Raw genomic sequence first — 15,063 nt, 5'->3', positions numbered from 1 at the left:
GAGCAACTCTTCTACCGCATCGCCCACCTCAACCGCGGGCAGCAGTACATGCTGTGGGTGGCGGCCGTGACCTCGGCGGGACGTGGCAACATCAGTGAAAAGGTCACCATTGAGCCTGCTGGGAAAGGTGCGGCAGGGCCTGTGGGGTGGGGTGGGCAGATGGGGTGGGGCAGGGGGGCAGTGGGGCTGATTGGAGGGGAGCTGGGTCTCTCTCTGGGTAACAGAGTCCTGGGGGGAGGGGCAAGGTCATCTGGCATTTAGATTGGGCTCAGTGTAGAGCCTGGGAGGCCCACTGCACACTCTGGACCCAGGCTCGGGTTTGACACGTGCCCTGGTGCTGGCTCTGGTCAGCCCCTCGTCTCCAGGACTCGCCGTAGCCAGCACCTCGCGATGCGCCGGCTACTCCGACTGCCCGATGGCTTGGAGCAGGTTCTGCGGCATCGACAAAGGTGGTGAATCTCAGCCCTGGTGCAGCAGGGTGGGGTCTGCACTGTTGGGATAGGCAGGCTCTGTGTGCGTGGCTCGTCCGGCCAGACTGACGTTCCCTTCCCCCCACAGCCCCAGCCAAGATCATTTCCTTCGGCGGCACCGTCACCACTCCGTGGATGAAGGACGTGAGGCTGCCGTGCAATTCGGTTGGGGAGCCGGCCCCTGCCATTAAATGGACCAAGGACAGGTAACTAAAGCCTACCTTTTCCCCACCGTGCAGTCTCTCGGGAGGAGCCCTGATCCTGTGGCAGGGAGGTGGCAAAAGGGAAAAGCTCCAGAGGTCCTTGTTCCTGGAGGAGCTGACCTTTCGCTTGGGGGCGCTGCCTGGCCGTTGGCCTGTGGAATGGAAGAGTGGCCAGGCAGCGCTACATGCCATCTGAGCAACACGCTCTGGAGCCCCATCTAAGCGCTGGGAGCTGCTTGCTGCTGGGAGGCGCAAGTAGGGATTTATGCTGATGAGCTGCTGGCATTTCTTGTTCCTTGCAGTGAGGATTCTGCCATCCCGGTGGCAGTGGATGGGCACCGGCTGATCCAGGCCAACGGCACACTGGTCCTGCGCTCGGTGAAAGCAGAGGATTCTGGGTATTACACCTGCACCGCCACCAACACCTGGGGCTTTGATACCATCATCATCAACCTGCTGGTGCAAGGTAAGGGCTGTGCCAGCCTGGCATGCTCGACCCTGCTCTGCCTTTGCCCATCCTTACAAATCTGCTGGTTGCTGGAAATGGCTGGACAGAGATTTTCTGCAGCCGCATCTTGGCCACTGGGGTTGTTCATTCAGCTCATCGGAGCTTGGAATTAGTTGTTGGAACTCTGTGATTGGCCACTTAAGTCACATGCAGTTGTTTCAGTTCCCCGATGGGGCAGCCTTCCCTTTTATATAAACTAATGTTGCCCGAAGCCAATCGCACTTTGTCATGAGTCAAGTTTTGTTGTACAATTAAATGAGTTTTGTCCGTGGGCCTGAGAATTGCTTTCCACAAGCCCATCCGAACACCGCTTCGCCCAGTGAAAGTGCCCACACCATCAATGTACCGATTGGACTGGTTCTGGTCTCTCATAGGCTGGTGTGTCCATCCAGCCGAGCCCCCCTGGAGTCTATGGAGTTACATCAGTGTGATGCCTCTGTGAGAGCAGAAACAGCTCAGTGTCTGAGTCCCAGGCGTTTCCTTCCCTGTGTTGATGCAAATGAAGCCATGAAGTTGTGCGCACTGAGAGGGTGGGGTCTGGTTGACCTGTTGCTAGTGATGCTGTTGTTACACTTTGCTTTTCACTCATTCTGGAGCAGGGAGGTGAGACGGGATTGTTTTGTTTTCTGTTCCAGGACCGTCTTGCTCTCCGCTCTTGTGCATTAAACCAAGGCTGTTGTTTGGGTTGCCAGGGGATGTTTGAAACATTGAATTAAAAAAACTCCCATGCAAAAATTTCCCTCCATGTTCGGTTTTGCTGAACGCCTTGTAAACTGCCTCCAAATTCTGAACCTCAAAGATCCAACCATTCGATTTTTTCTCCACACTGTGATGAAGCTGGGAAGCTCCATGTCTCTTCCCAACAGGATGAAAGGATAGAGGGCCATCCCTGTGCACATGGGGCTCAGTGCACAAAAGTGTCTGTGGGCACGGTTTGAAATTAACCCTATAAAGGTGCAGATGTCTGGCTCTGGTTCCAGTGTGAAATGCGCTCAGTGACTTTGTGCTGTTTGTTTGATCTAGTTCCCCCGGACCAGCCGCGCTTGACTGTATCTAAAACCTCCGCTTCATCCATCACGTTGGCCTGGATTCCTGGGGACAACGGCGGCAGCTCCATCAGAGGTGAGGCAGGGAAGGGCAAGGGACTGGAGAGCGTCAGGAGCTCTGTGTGGCTGGACAGCTGTAGGGTTGTGATATTGAGTGTCAGGGTTTAGGGTGCTGAGATTCCCTCTTTAAGCGGGGCTTCTGCTCTGCATGGCTTGTGCTCCACAGCCACGGCCAAAGGAGGAGAGGAAGTGGCATAAATTCTGGGGATTCTGCATGCCCAACTCAGGAAGGGGCTGGGGAGATGGCAGATTCTGTGTCTGACCTTGATATTGCTAAGTTTTCTGGGAGGGGCTGGGGGTGGACTGCCATGTGTGAGCAGCTGGGTCTGCTTCGCCACTGGGGCTGCAAAGCCAGATGGAGGCACATGGTCTCCAAGAGGGAAGGGCTAGTGGCTTTGGAGCTCCGGATGCTAGCACATTAGGGCTTAGCTTCTGGAGATCCGGATTGGCCTTCTGAGGATTAATGATGAGTCTGTTACGGAAGGTGCAATGGCGTGCGTCCTTGTTTCAAAGGAGACCCTTGCATGGCTCCCATGGTGGTCAGGGTCAGAGTCAGGGTCTCCTGGTTCTACAGCCAACTTCTGGAGGTGAATGTAGTCTAGTGGTTAGAGCAGGGGAATGGCGAGTCCTGGCTCTGAGAAGGAACGTCAGTCTATGGCTTAGGGCTAAGAACTGGGAGCCAGGAAGACTCCTGGCTTTTACTTCCATCTTTGCCACTGACCGGCTAAATTATTTAGTCTGCGTGCCTCACTTTCCCCGTCTGTAAGAGTGACGCTTCCCAACCTTGCAGGGGGGCTGCAAGTCTCAATTAAATAGCTTGTGAAGTGTTTTTACAAGATCCTGGGACTGAAGCGGCTTGCAAAAGCCAAGCCGCTAATTGCTATTTCTGGCTGCCTGGGAGATCTCTTGTAGCTGCCTGGCGTCTACGAAGCTTGGACCCTGAGTGACTAGGGCTCATCTCCTACCTGCATCTCCCCTTCCCAGCAGATCTTGGACGGCTAGAGAGCTCTAGGAATTTCCTGGCTTTCCGAAGCCTCCTTTCTGCTCTGATTCATCTAGTGAATTATATGTTGAAACAGCTGCAGACTGGGGGTGGGGGGGATGGAAACCTCACTTACAATTAATTAAAAGCATGAAAGTAATTACAAGCAAATCTCCCCAGCCAGCAGCCTTTCACTTCAATGGACTCTGTTGATAAATTTGGTTATAATTGGATTAGAAATATTAAAAACATGCTGCATATAAAAAATCAATAAATAACTAAAGGCCGGGCGAATCGTGGCGTGAGCCTTCAGAACGGGAGTGCGCCGCTTCTCCCGGGCTCTTCCTTCTGCAAAGCAACTTGGTGTTGGCTTTGCAGGGGGAGACAGCGCCACCTGATGGGGCCGGTCTGGAAGTGGCAGGACGGAAGTCGTGTGTGGAATGGGTGTTGGGGGAGAGCAGTGGCAGGGTCCGCGTGAGCAGTGACAGGTTGTGCTGAAGGCCAATGCTGGACAGAATCGGGCACCCTCATGCTGGGGAAGAGGCGCGAGTATTTCTTGGGGTTCTGCTCGGTGTGGGGTTCGCTCCCCTGAGGTTCTGGAAGCAGAAGACCCAAAACTGAGTCAAAGCCACTGAGATGTGCTTGGTTTTATGACTTAGATCCACATGCTGCTGCAGAAGGGATGGGATTTTTATCCCAAGCTCTGAACTGGTCCTGGATCGGGTCAGGGGGCTGGCCCAGGCTCTCTCGATCCATGAACCTTCCCCAATACTGGCTGAGCTTTGAGTTTGTGGTGAAATGTGTAACTAGGCCAGTTCGTTTGGGATAGGGCTTCCCTGGGTGCATGCATGTTAATAACAACACTCTGCCTCTGCCCTACGTGCCAGGTCTCTGGGCCCGGCCAATGCGAATGGATCCAGCTGCACACCCACACCGAGAGGTAGCTCAGCATTACTGCCCCATTATCCTGAGGGGGAAACCAAGGTGCAGAAAGGGAAAGTGACTGGCTCAAAGTCACAGACATGGTCAGTAGCAAAGCTGGTAACAGAACCCAGATCTCCATGCTGCTGGGAGGCAGTGCAGTCTTGTGCATAGAGCCTGGACTGCCACCTGGAGTCATGGGTTCTGCTCCCGTCTGCTAACGACCTGATGGGTGACCTTATGCAAGTGCCCGCCCCTCTCCGTGCCTCGGTTTCCCCTCCCACCACGTGACTGTCTTGTCTGTTTAGATTGTAGGTTCTTTAAGGCACGGATGGTCTCTTATTGTGTGTCTGTCTGGGCAGCTCAATGAAGCTGCAGTTTTGACGTCTAGATGCTATGGTAATACCGTGTCTTTTAACAAGACCATCTTTCCCTCTCTTGCACAGTTCCACCTGGGTTGCCATTGAGTTTGTGTGGGTCTGTCTGTAGTAAAACAAACGCACTTACCTGTACGTCAGTCTTGAGATCAAATATTGTCGGACAGTCAAATCACACAGGCGTCTGAGAGTGTCCAATTGAACATTACTACCTTCATTTGAATAGTCATTCATTCAACTCCTGACGCACATTTGCACAACCATGGGCCTCTCTTCCTGTTCTATTTTTGTTTAAGAATGAGCGAAAGTAAATGCAAAAATAAATAAACCTGTCAGTGCAACACGGAGGTTGAGATTTGCATATATAAAAAGTCAAGACATTCCGAGTTATGATTCCCACGGCAACAGTAAGTCATCCTCATTACACGCAGACATTGGCAGGAACCCCATGCTCGTGATGCGTCCGGTACACCTGCTGCCACCTTTGACTTTCCTCACTCTTTGGAGTGTCTAATAACAATTGTCACTGGGTACTGTGTTTAGTGGAGATGAGCGTGGGCGTGTGTGTGTTACATGTATTGGTCCTATATAGGATCGTTCAGCTATAAATCCAACATCTTAGATCACTGTGAAAACATCTGTGACGTCAAGCCCAGTCCTGCATTACCCGGCACAGCAAACATTCCTTTGTCCATAGGTTCTCTCATCGTTTCCTAAGCAGGGAATCCAATAGCCACATGCTAGATTCCCATTAGAGAGAGCTGCAGTAGCTATGCACGAAGTTCATTGAGCCCTAGGAATTTGCAGTCCATCCTGGGAGTTACAGGTTTTCCTCATTAAGATACTTGGCTAGGCTGATGGGGGAAGCAGCCACACCTGGGGCCATGCCAATCAGGGCCCAGCTGGCCCTGATCAAAGGGCTGTGGGGCCAGGAGGCAGAGGAGTCTCTCTCTAGCTCTGGAGAGAGAAGGACCTGGCTGCAGGGTACCTGAGGCAGAGCAGTGCTGGGGAAAAGGGCAAGAGGAGCTGGGGAGCCCCAGCTTGGTAACTCCCCAGGCTGAGGCCTTGTGCAAGGCCTAAGGAAGGTACTGGGGCTGCAGAGGGACAGCCTGGGAATTGGTCAAACCCCTTGCCAATGAGTGGCCATGACAGACTGCAGTCTGCCCTAGGGAGCGGGGGCTAGATGACGACTGGCAGTAGCCACTGAGGCGAGGTGGGTTTAGAGGGTTGGGGGGTTCCCCAGGAGGGGAGACCCAGAGAGTGGGGGTACAGCTGGGGCAGAACCCTGAGGTAAAGGGGCACCAGCCTGAGGCAGGCAAGCCACCGGCCAGCAGAGGGTGCTCTGAAGCTGGAAAAGAGCTAATTCTAAGACGACCAGCAGGAGGCGCTGGGCCGGTGAGTCTTTGCTTCGCTACAGCACCCTACATAATGGTGACCAAGCTGAATGTAGTCCCTAAACCAATGACTCCTGCACACACAGACTGCTATCAGAGGATGCAGAAATAAGAACACCCACTCAGACACTTTGCAAACCGAGCCTGGAGGTTTCTCTGCACCACATTTTAAAATCTGCAGGGACTGGCAGACATTTAGCGTTCAGTGCAGTGCAGACTGTTGGAGGAGAGAACGACACTGTGCTCTCTCTTAGGGACTTGTGTTAATCTCGTTTTGTAGTTCTCCAACTCTGAAACAAGTCCTTCAGACTGGGCACGTCTGTGTGTAAACAGACTCATAACACAGGGCTTGTGTGCACAGGACACCCTGTTCTAAGCCAGGGGTTACGCTGGCCCAAGCTGTAACAGTGTCATTCTTCCACTATAGCTATACGGGTCAATTTCTCTGTGTAGACAAGCCTACCCTTAAAGCAGCAGCATTGTATGTGTGTGTGTGTGTGTGTGTTACGCAAGATTCCCAAACAAATGACTTGCTGATACACCTATGGAAGTGAGGCCTTTGAGCCTTGTTGGAATAGATTATGTGTTAGGCATTTGACAGGTGATTCTTTGTTGTGCGTATTCTGGGATTGCAAGGGGATCGGCTCAGAATAATACTCACCTCACTGAAGTCTAACAACTGCTTCTGTGTGTGTACGCAAGCCTGCCTCACTCCCCAATAAAGCCCCAAGAGCCATTTTAAGACATGTTGTTGATGGGAGTGTAACAGGTTTATTCATCTAGGACCCGGTGTGTTTCCTAATACTCTTAATCATGTGAAAGGAGGCAGCAGTCAATGACAGAAGCAACTTCCTAGCAGCTTCCCGAGGGAGCTAGTTAATTCCGGCTTTCCTTTTATAGCCTGGCTCCAATCACTCACATTCCACACTCACCGAACTCTGATGCGGAAACAAGTCATTGGTGAAAATGCTATTGATGGTGCCCGGTCGGACACTACATGTCCCAGGGAGCAAGATCGAAAGGCAGGTCGCTTGAGAGAGCCGGGGAGACCGGAGCCACGGGAGTCCCCAGAATTGCTAGTGCCTGGGAGAGGCATCTGCTGAAGGGGCCAGGCCAGGCTGCCAGGTGCAGGCATGCGCCTTCCCCAAGGCGCTGGTTTGGAGAGCGATCAGGGTTGGGAGGACCGAGGGGCAGCCACAGAGGGGATGTTGTGTACAGACTGAGCCCTGGGGGGAGCAGGCAGCAGACCCCCAGGAAACCTGCAGGCTTGCTGGGGGGTGGGTGACAGGGCAGTGTTATGCCTCGCCTTGCACCAGAACTGTGCACTTTGCTATGTACTCGGTGATCTCTGTATCCCAGCCCATGTCCCTCCCCGCACACCCCCAGCCCTGTCCCACAACCCACTGGGGAACATGGGACAGGAAGCCCATTAACCTCAAGAGCTGTGGTTATTGCTGTCGCGGGGCACGGCCCTCCCCCTGTGGCCCTTCTCCCAAGGAGGGCTGGAGGCAGGGGATGGAGTCTGAAGCTGTATCTCCGGCAGGGCAGCTCAGTGCCGGCTCTGACATTTGAGAATCCCTCCCCTCCCCGCCCCCAGTGTTCGCGCTGCCCTCTCGCCTAAGGAAACAGTGCTGAAGTTCCCTGCCTCGGGGCCCCTCCACGCCACAGTTCTCATACTGGATTGTGTGGGACCGTCTTGTAACATGGCAGCCTTGGCATGGTTCAGCTCCCAGGCCACGTGGGAGCCGGCCACGGTCTCATATTGGTTTTGCACCCTGGAAAGGCCCAAAGCTCTAGTGTCGTTCCCGACCATGGGTCAGGCCCCATCTCCCCGCCTGCCCAGTCCCCACAGCTGTGCTGGAACTGGGACCTGCACCATGATGGCCGTTGCAGGGGTCGGGGGGTGTCCAACATTCCTAGTTTGCTGCAGTGCCACTGGGTCAGAGCAGGTGGCTGCAGTGTCAGGTGCTGCTAGGACAGGGGCGTCCGTGAGCTATATGTTCCAGTGCGGGCTTTGGCCCCATGCCTTTTAATCCGGAAACTCCCTTTTCCTGCCTTTTCCCCAGTAACCTGCTCAGACAGCTGGGGGACCAGTAGCTTCCTCCCCACAAACCGACCCGGATGGCAGATGCCCCAACACACATGCCCCTCCGCATGTCTGAGGAGGGATTTGGTGCAGGCTGAGAGAGGTGGATTTTCCTGCCCATAGACTCTGCAGCCGCCAAGCAAGCCAGCCTCAAACCTCGGCGCTAATATCCATAATAAAGGGGGAGGGAATCTCCCCCCTCGTTCCAGCTCCATTTTAATAATCTAAGACAAGAGGGCTCCATTTCCATCCCCATTCATATGTATGAAATTAGGCAGGAAGACATGTTTAATGTGCGCGGAGGCAGAGCTGGATTTGAATTGGAAATCAAGGCTCCTTCCAGGCCTGGCCCGGAGGGGGGTAGGGGAGGCTGTGGAGCGCCATTAGAGTGCCGTGTTCTGGCGTTAATCTGTGTGGTCACGCTCCCCTCGTTAGCTGTTGTTGGCAAAGGGGAAGGTAGGGCAGGGGGGTGGCTAACAATTGACTGATTTTATCTGGGATGAGAAACCGCAAGTCAGTGGCTGAGCGCCCCCCTCAGAAGGCACCTCGGGGGGCCGTGTGCAATGGGTCTGGCGAGGTCCCAGCTGGGCTCCAGCCCCACTGAAAACCCCCTTGTAATCAGCACGGCCTGGCCCTCTCGTTGGTAATCACAGCAGAGCCCGAGGACAGTCCTAGAGACGGGCACCTTGGCAGGGCCAGCGGCAGAATCTCGCAGAGGCCTTTGCCTTCCACCGCTGTCGCTGCAGAGCCTTCTGCTGGGGATTGACGGAAACAGCCCCCGGGATGGGTCTGGAGATGCGTGGCCAGGGGGAGCCGTTAGCGCAGTCCCTCCCCCCACACACAGTGGTGTGGCGGAGCAGTCCCCAGTCTGCAGCCGTGCTGGTGGGGCAGTGTAACGTGCATCAGGCGCTGGGCTCCCCCTTCCCCTTGGGCGAGCGGGTTTCTGGGTGTGGCCGAGGGCTGTCGGAGACGATTCGTCCTGTGTAAGTGCTGGGTCCTGCGTGGAGAGGGGCTCTCGCTCGTGGGCTGGGGAGGAGGAAGATGCAGCAGGTGGGACTCTGCCCTCAGCGTGACTGACAATAGGTGTGAAACGGAGACGTCCAGCAGCACACGGTATTCTAAACCCCAGAAGCAAAGCACCAGACTAATCCCTCCGACTACGGAACCCTGGCTGCCCTCGGCGGCCCAGGCTGGTCAGCTTTTAGCATTATGCACGTGGGCCCTTACGCGTGGCTGGTGTTGCGCCACTTCGATCTGGGTTCCTGCATTGTATCAGGCGCCCATTGCTAGCAGCCCCGTGCAATCTCAGGGCTGTGTCAGTCTGCGCTGGGGGGAGGCAAAGGGGGAGCTAGGGGAATTGTTTTCCTCTGCATTCATTATAGATGCATAAAGATTATTTCCCCTCTGCCTTTTTGGAGTCTGTTCATCTGGCTGCTTCAGCACCATCTGGTGACAGGGGTGGGTTGCAATTTACAACCGTCTGCTGTGAGCCCAAACCAAGGGGTAGGGTGCCCTTAGGGTGTCTCTACCCTGCAATGTGAGCCCCGCTGCAGCAGAACTGAAGTTAACAGCCCCTGGGTTTGTGAACCTAGGGCTTGAGCATCTACATTCATTTGTAACCCAGGCTAGGAATTGTTGAACCCTGGGTCCCAACCTGGGATTCCAGGATCTGCACTGCATTATTCAGGCCCAAGTCCAACCACCCGTATCCCAGACTTCCTAGCGCCCTTCCAAAATATGGCCACTCTATCCCTTTGTTTGTGGTGCAATGTTGGAAAACGTGACTGTCCACCAAACTTGACCATCCAGAGGACACAGAAAGTTGGCTTGTGGGATTCCCAGAACACGAGTCATAGGGGGGCTGCATCTACACTGCAAAGCAATAAGGCTTGAACCCAGGGCCCTGGCTTGACTCAGGGTTTGACCCTCCATCCCTGTGGGGACCTGGGATCTGAGCCCTGGGTTAGTGTGATTTGTGTGTAGATGGTAGAGGGGGTTAGGCTCGAGCCTGAGTTGAAACTGCTGCGTAGACATACCCTTAGTCTAAAACAGTGGTGAGGACTCTGGACTCCTGGGTTCTCTGGAGGACTCTGCCTCTGATTGGCTGCGCAACATTGGGCAAGTAACTTGGAACCAGGTTCTCCCGTGAATGTGGAGCATGTGCAGCGGGCTGGGTAACTGCACATTAAATTGGCTAACCTTGTACTTTGCACAGGCAGTTAATGCAACACCTTCCATGGTGTTACCTAAAGGCTCTTCAAATCTAGCTCCTTAGCCCTCCCTGCCTCAGTGTATCCATCTGTACAATGGGGCTGAGAGTCACCTACCTTCGGACGGGCGGGATTGAGGCCTGCTTGTTGATTGGATGCACAGATTCAGAGCACAGTAGACCTGCCGAGCCAGGGCTTCTTTGACCAGCCCTTTCCCACCTGCCACCATGTTGCAACCCCCTTGGAGAGGAGAAACAGGTTGTGCTCGGTCCCTGTCTCCCTGACTCCCTCTAGATCTTGAGCACTAACAGCCCCTGCTCCTCTCCCCCCGCAGGCTTTGTGCTGCAGTACTCGGTGGACAACAGCGAGGAGTGGAAAGACGTGTTCATCAGCTCCACCGAGCGCTCGTTCAAGCTGGACAGCCTCAAGTGCGGCACGTGGTACAAGGTGAAGCTGGCAGCTAAGAACAGCGTGGGGGCCGGCCGGATCAGTGAGATCATTGAGGCCAAGACACACGGCAGAGGTAAACCAGCAGGGGCCACCCAGCTGCTCGGAACTGCTCTGTCTGCCGGCCTGATGCTGGCAGAGTTGCTTGTACGTCTCGGGCCACCTGCGCTGGTTCCCCTCTTTAATTCATTCCTTAGCTCCTGGCGAGCGAGCGAGGGAGGGAGGGGCTGGGGCGAGGGAGGAAGTAGACCGCCCCTCGTTCAGCACAGCACTATGGGCCGGGTGCATCCGCACAAGCCGCTGCTGGAGGCAGAATGCAGGCCACGGCCTGACGAGCGAGTTCTAGCTTGTCGGCAGGGAAAGGCGAAGGGCTTCCCTTTTGCTTCTGTCCTGGACGATGCTCTTCCTGAGCTGCTGGTCACTCCCAGGGCATCCTGGACCAGCTGCTGCTCCGGCACGCGCTCACCAGGGCCTCCCCCAGCCCAGCGAGGAAAGGTCCTGAGGCAACTTGCTCTGCACTGTTCCGTGCCACTGCCCAGGCCCTAGCATGGCCAGGGGCCTCACAAGCCTGGTGCAGAGATTCACCAGCTGCATTTCTTTTCCCTTTCAGATTTTACATTTGACCTACCCATTGTGGGGTCAGGTGTTGATGCTTTAACCCCTTCCCATCCTCATGTCATACTGCCACGCACCCTGCCTTCTCCCCCAGTTTGCTCCAGTGCAGTTTGCTATCTGCAGTATTGGGAACACAAGGAGGAGTGACAGCAGCATGATCCTGCGGGTGTGTGGATGATGCTGGGTCCATGGTTAGGTGTCCAGAGAGGGTCCAGTAAGGCCAGCGCTGCCTTCTTGCCAGGATCAAGCGAGGTAGACTGGTGGGCAGAACAGGAGAATCAGGAAAACTCCTGCCCCAGTCTGTTGTTGCAGGGTTATTTGGTTTTGTAAGGTTGCCGCAGGGGCCAATTGACTCCTCTGTGCGGCCGTCAGTGTCCTTTTCTTTGCTGAAATGAGAAACTCCCAGGAGCGTTTAGAATTTTCCTCTGTAACGTGCGGTGCAAGGTGCAGGAGGTCAGTTTATTGGCCTCACGTCCTTGACAAGAGTCCTGTTAAAAGTTGGCCCTGGCCTTATACGGACGAGCTTATTGCTGGCTGTGACCGATGGTAAAAGAACTCCACCGTCCTCAGTCATCTTTAGTTAAGATGCTGTCGCAACTGGCTGTGACCAGAAGTAGGATTTTTTTCCCCTGGCTGCCCAGGCAGTGACCTCCGCAGTCGTGTATTATGGAGACACAGGTTCTGCTCCTCCAGTTCAGTTCCCAAACCCTAATTCCAGCAGCCCAGCCGTAAAACCCCTGCAGGAGGGAACCTGAGCAGCAAAGCCCCTGCCTGGGTGACGTGGCAGGAGGGGCCCTTTGCTGCTTCTCACTTGCTGGGCATTTACCAGCGTCCGGGCAGGCGGCTTTGTGCTTGGGAGCTCTGTCACCAGCTTCGCTTTGCAGCATGAACTGTGGCCGCCGGGCAGACGCTGGGTTGGAGGGGGTTGAGCGCGCTGAGTGTTGCTGGCAGGATGGGGACGGGGTAAGAGCCAGCTCCCATTGAAGGCTGGACTGAGACCCACCACCGAACTGCTTCAGATGCAGCAAAGCGAGTGAAGGCCATGGGGAGGGGGGCAGATGGGAAGCTTGCCCTGTACGAGCCGCCCCCTCCCAGGCCCTCATGGCACGTCCTTTTCCACAGAGCCCTCCTTCAGCAAGGACCAGCACCTCTTCACCCACATTAATTCTACGCACGCCAGGCTGAACCTGCAGGGCTGGAGCAGCGGGGGCTGCCCCATCATGGCCATTGTCCTGGAGTACCGGCCCAAGGGCAACTGGGTCTGGCAGAGCCTCAAGACGAACAGCTCCAGTGAGCTCTTCCTGACGGAGCTGCGCGAGGCCACCTGGTACGAGCTGCGGATGAAGGCCTGCAACAGCGCCGGCTGCGGTAACGAGACCGCCCAGTTCGCCACGCTGGACTACGACGGCAGTAAGAGCTGACGCAGCACGGGGAGTGGCCTGGTTCTGGGGGGCTGGCCGCGGGGCATCGCGTGCTTTAGGGGGCTGGAGCATGTGGTGCGGGTTAGGCAGCTGGGGTGGGCCAGCAGTAGGATTCCCGTGCTGGCGTCGTTGCATTAAGGGGTTGTCTCTCTTGCTCAGCGTTTTGCTGCTGCCTGTGGCCCTGCTGAGCCACTCAGCTGAACGCCAGGCAGCTGCAGCATCCAGAATCCACTGCTTCCACCCCACCTTCCTCACTTTCTAGCCGGGCCTTCTGTGCAGCTGTCACTAGCCTTCCTCCTGCCCCTCGCCCTCCTCTGCCCACAGCTGGGATCCCATGGGGCTGTGGCGCCTGGCCCGGAGCTGGGAGGGGAGCACGAGTAGTGAGATTTGCCTAAAGCAGGTTAGAGAGACGAGCTGCACAGAGCTCTTCTTCGGGCCTCTGGGTAGTTGGAAAGCTCGTCTCTCTCACCAGCAGAAGCTGGTCCAGTAAAAGACACGCACACACTCACTCACTAAGGCTAGGTCTACACTACAGCGGGGTTCCGACCTAAGATACGCAACTTCAGCTACGTGAATACTGTAGCTGAAGTTGCGTATTTTAGGTCGGCTTACCTGGCGGTGAGGACGGGGGAAAGTCGACCGCTGCCGCCGACTCCGCTGCCGCCTCTTGCCGAGGTGGATTTCCGGAGTCGACGGCAGAGCGATCAGGGATCGATTTTACCGCGTCCTCACGAGACGCGGTAAGTCGATCCCCGATAGACCGATTGCTACCCGCCGGATCGGCGGGTAGTGAAGACATAGCCTCAGTCTCTTTCTACTGTCCCGGGACTGACACGGCTACCAGCACACCCTGAACTAGATTAGGCTGATGGGGAGAGGAGTACAGGAGAAAGCCATCTCTCCAAACCCCCAAGAGAGCGTATGCTGGAGACTCCCTGCTACGTGCCTTCCTAGCTCACCACAGGCCTGTCCTAGCTAGAGACTTCTCCAGGTCTTTCTCCTGCCTTATTACTAGGTACACGGTCGCTCTGGCTCCCAGCTGTCCCAGCTCGGGGGCTGGGTTTTAAACACACCCACAGCCTGATCTTTGTGACCCAGCGCAGTCTCTGCGGCGTCTGTGCTGGCTGGGGTCTGACAAGGCACAGCAGGGCTGTAGCAGCCATTCCTCCTCTCCCATCCAGGGCCTAGGCTCCTTCCTCCTGGAAGGGGTGGATTTAATTAGCAGTGAGCTGCCTGTTTCCCAGCCCAGGTAGACAGACATGTGCTTGAACTAGCATGCGAAACATAGCAGTATGGCCATGTCGACGCAGGCTAGCCATCCCAGTACAATCCTGCCCGACCCCGGAGGCAGACACGGGCAGCTCCCCAGCGGCTGCAGCCACCCTGCTGTGTTCGCAGCACTAGCTCGCGCCTGTCTGCCTCCCCGCACTGGGAGGCAAACACCCAGCTGCCCTGTAGACATACCCCATCGCCCCTTCAGTCCTTGGCATCCCTGCGCAGGCTGTCTGCAGTGGTTTCGTTTTGTGATGCAGACACCCGGGAACTGGAGTGATACCCCACCCCTTCCCACACCACCTCCCTCACTTACTGTCCAAAGAACATTGAGAAATGTCCTAGTAATTGCCACTGGAGAACCAGCCATCATCCCTGCTGCTCCCCTGCCCCCTCTCCCTGCAAAGATTGCAGGGGCCAGTATCACTATCCCTATTGTACACATGGGGAAACTGAGGCACGGAGCAGGGACCTGACTTGCACAGGGAGGGAGTCAGTAGCAAAACCAGGAAATGAACCCTGGAGTCCTGGCTGTAACCGCTCAGTCCCTTAGCGTTCAGCCTGTGGGGGTTCTCGCCGTAAAGCAAACCCCTCTACGTGTCACACCTGCTTTGTTTCTTCACCTTTCACAAGGGCAGCTCAGGTGCCAGGTGGGTTTGTTCCAATTACACAAAGGCCAGAAATCTGTGCCGGCCCCTTCCTGAGCAGCCCCCGAGCCAGGCAGTGCCAGCTGTCAGCAGGGAGTTGTGGTAGAGCTGGTGTGTTCTCGTGACAGATGCTTCTGCTCAGAGCCTGGTCACATGTTCGTTCTCCAGGGAGACTGCAAGTGCCTCGTTTTTATCAGTGGACGGAGAGGGAGAGGGAGATGAGACAGGGCAGGTGTGCCCGTTACCTGACTGAGTACCCTGCCCCCACTCCCCCTTCTGCAAAGCCCACACCACCCAGCAGGGAAATGAAATTTGCATGCAGTCTTCTCTGGGGGGCAATAACGCATCCCAGTGGCCCCACATCCCCACCCTCCAAGCGCTGACGTCCTCAGGAGGTTACCATG

General features: G+C 55.7%; 1 protein-coding gene across 1 annotated transcript in view; it reads left to right on the top strand.

Moving 5' to 3' along the window:
* The window catches only part of DSCAML1 (DS cell adhesion molecule like 1), a 302,769-nt gene that overhangs the window by 272,412 nt on the left and 15,294 nt on the right, over positions 1–15,063 (top strand). The window contains exons 21-26 of the mRNA XM_029912905.1: positions 4–127; positions 559–676; positions 976–1,139; positions 2,205–2,303; positions 10,592–10,780; positions 12,442–12,729. Coding sequence (XP_029768765.1) covers positions 4–127; positions 559–676; positions 976–1,139; positions 2,205–2,303; positions 10,592–10,780; positions 12,442–12,729 — 982 coding nt within the window. The remainder of the gene's footprint in view (positions 1–3; positions 128–558; positions 677–975; positions 1,140–2,204; positions 2,304–10,591; positions 10,781–12,441; positions 12,730–15,063) is intronic.

The sequence above is a fragment of the Terrapene carolina genome, unplaced genomic scaffold (genome assembly GCF_002925995.2).
Source record: "Terrapene carolina triunguis isolate 2854851 unplaced genomic scaffold, T_m_triunguis-2.0 Scaffold374, whole genome shotgun sequence".
Taxonomy (NCBI): Eukaryota; Metazoa; Chordata; order Testudines; family Emydidae; genus Terrapene; species Terrapene triunguis.
The sequence above is the reverse complement of the archived record's forward strand: the minus strand, read 5'-3'. Positions and strand labels throughout refer to the sequence as shown.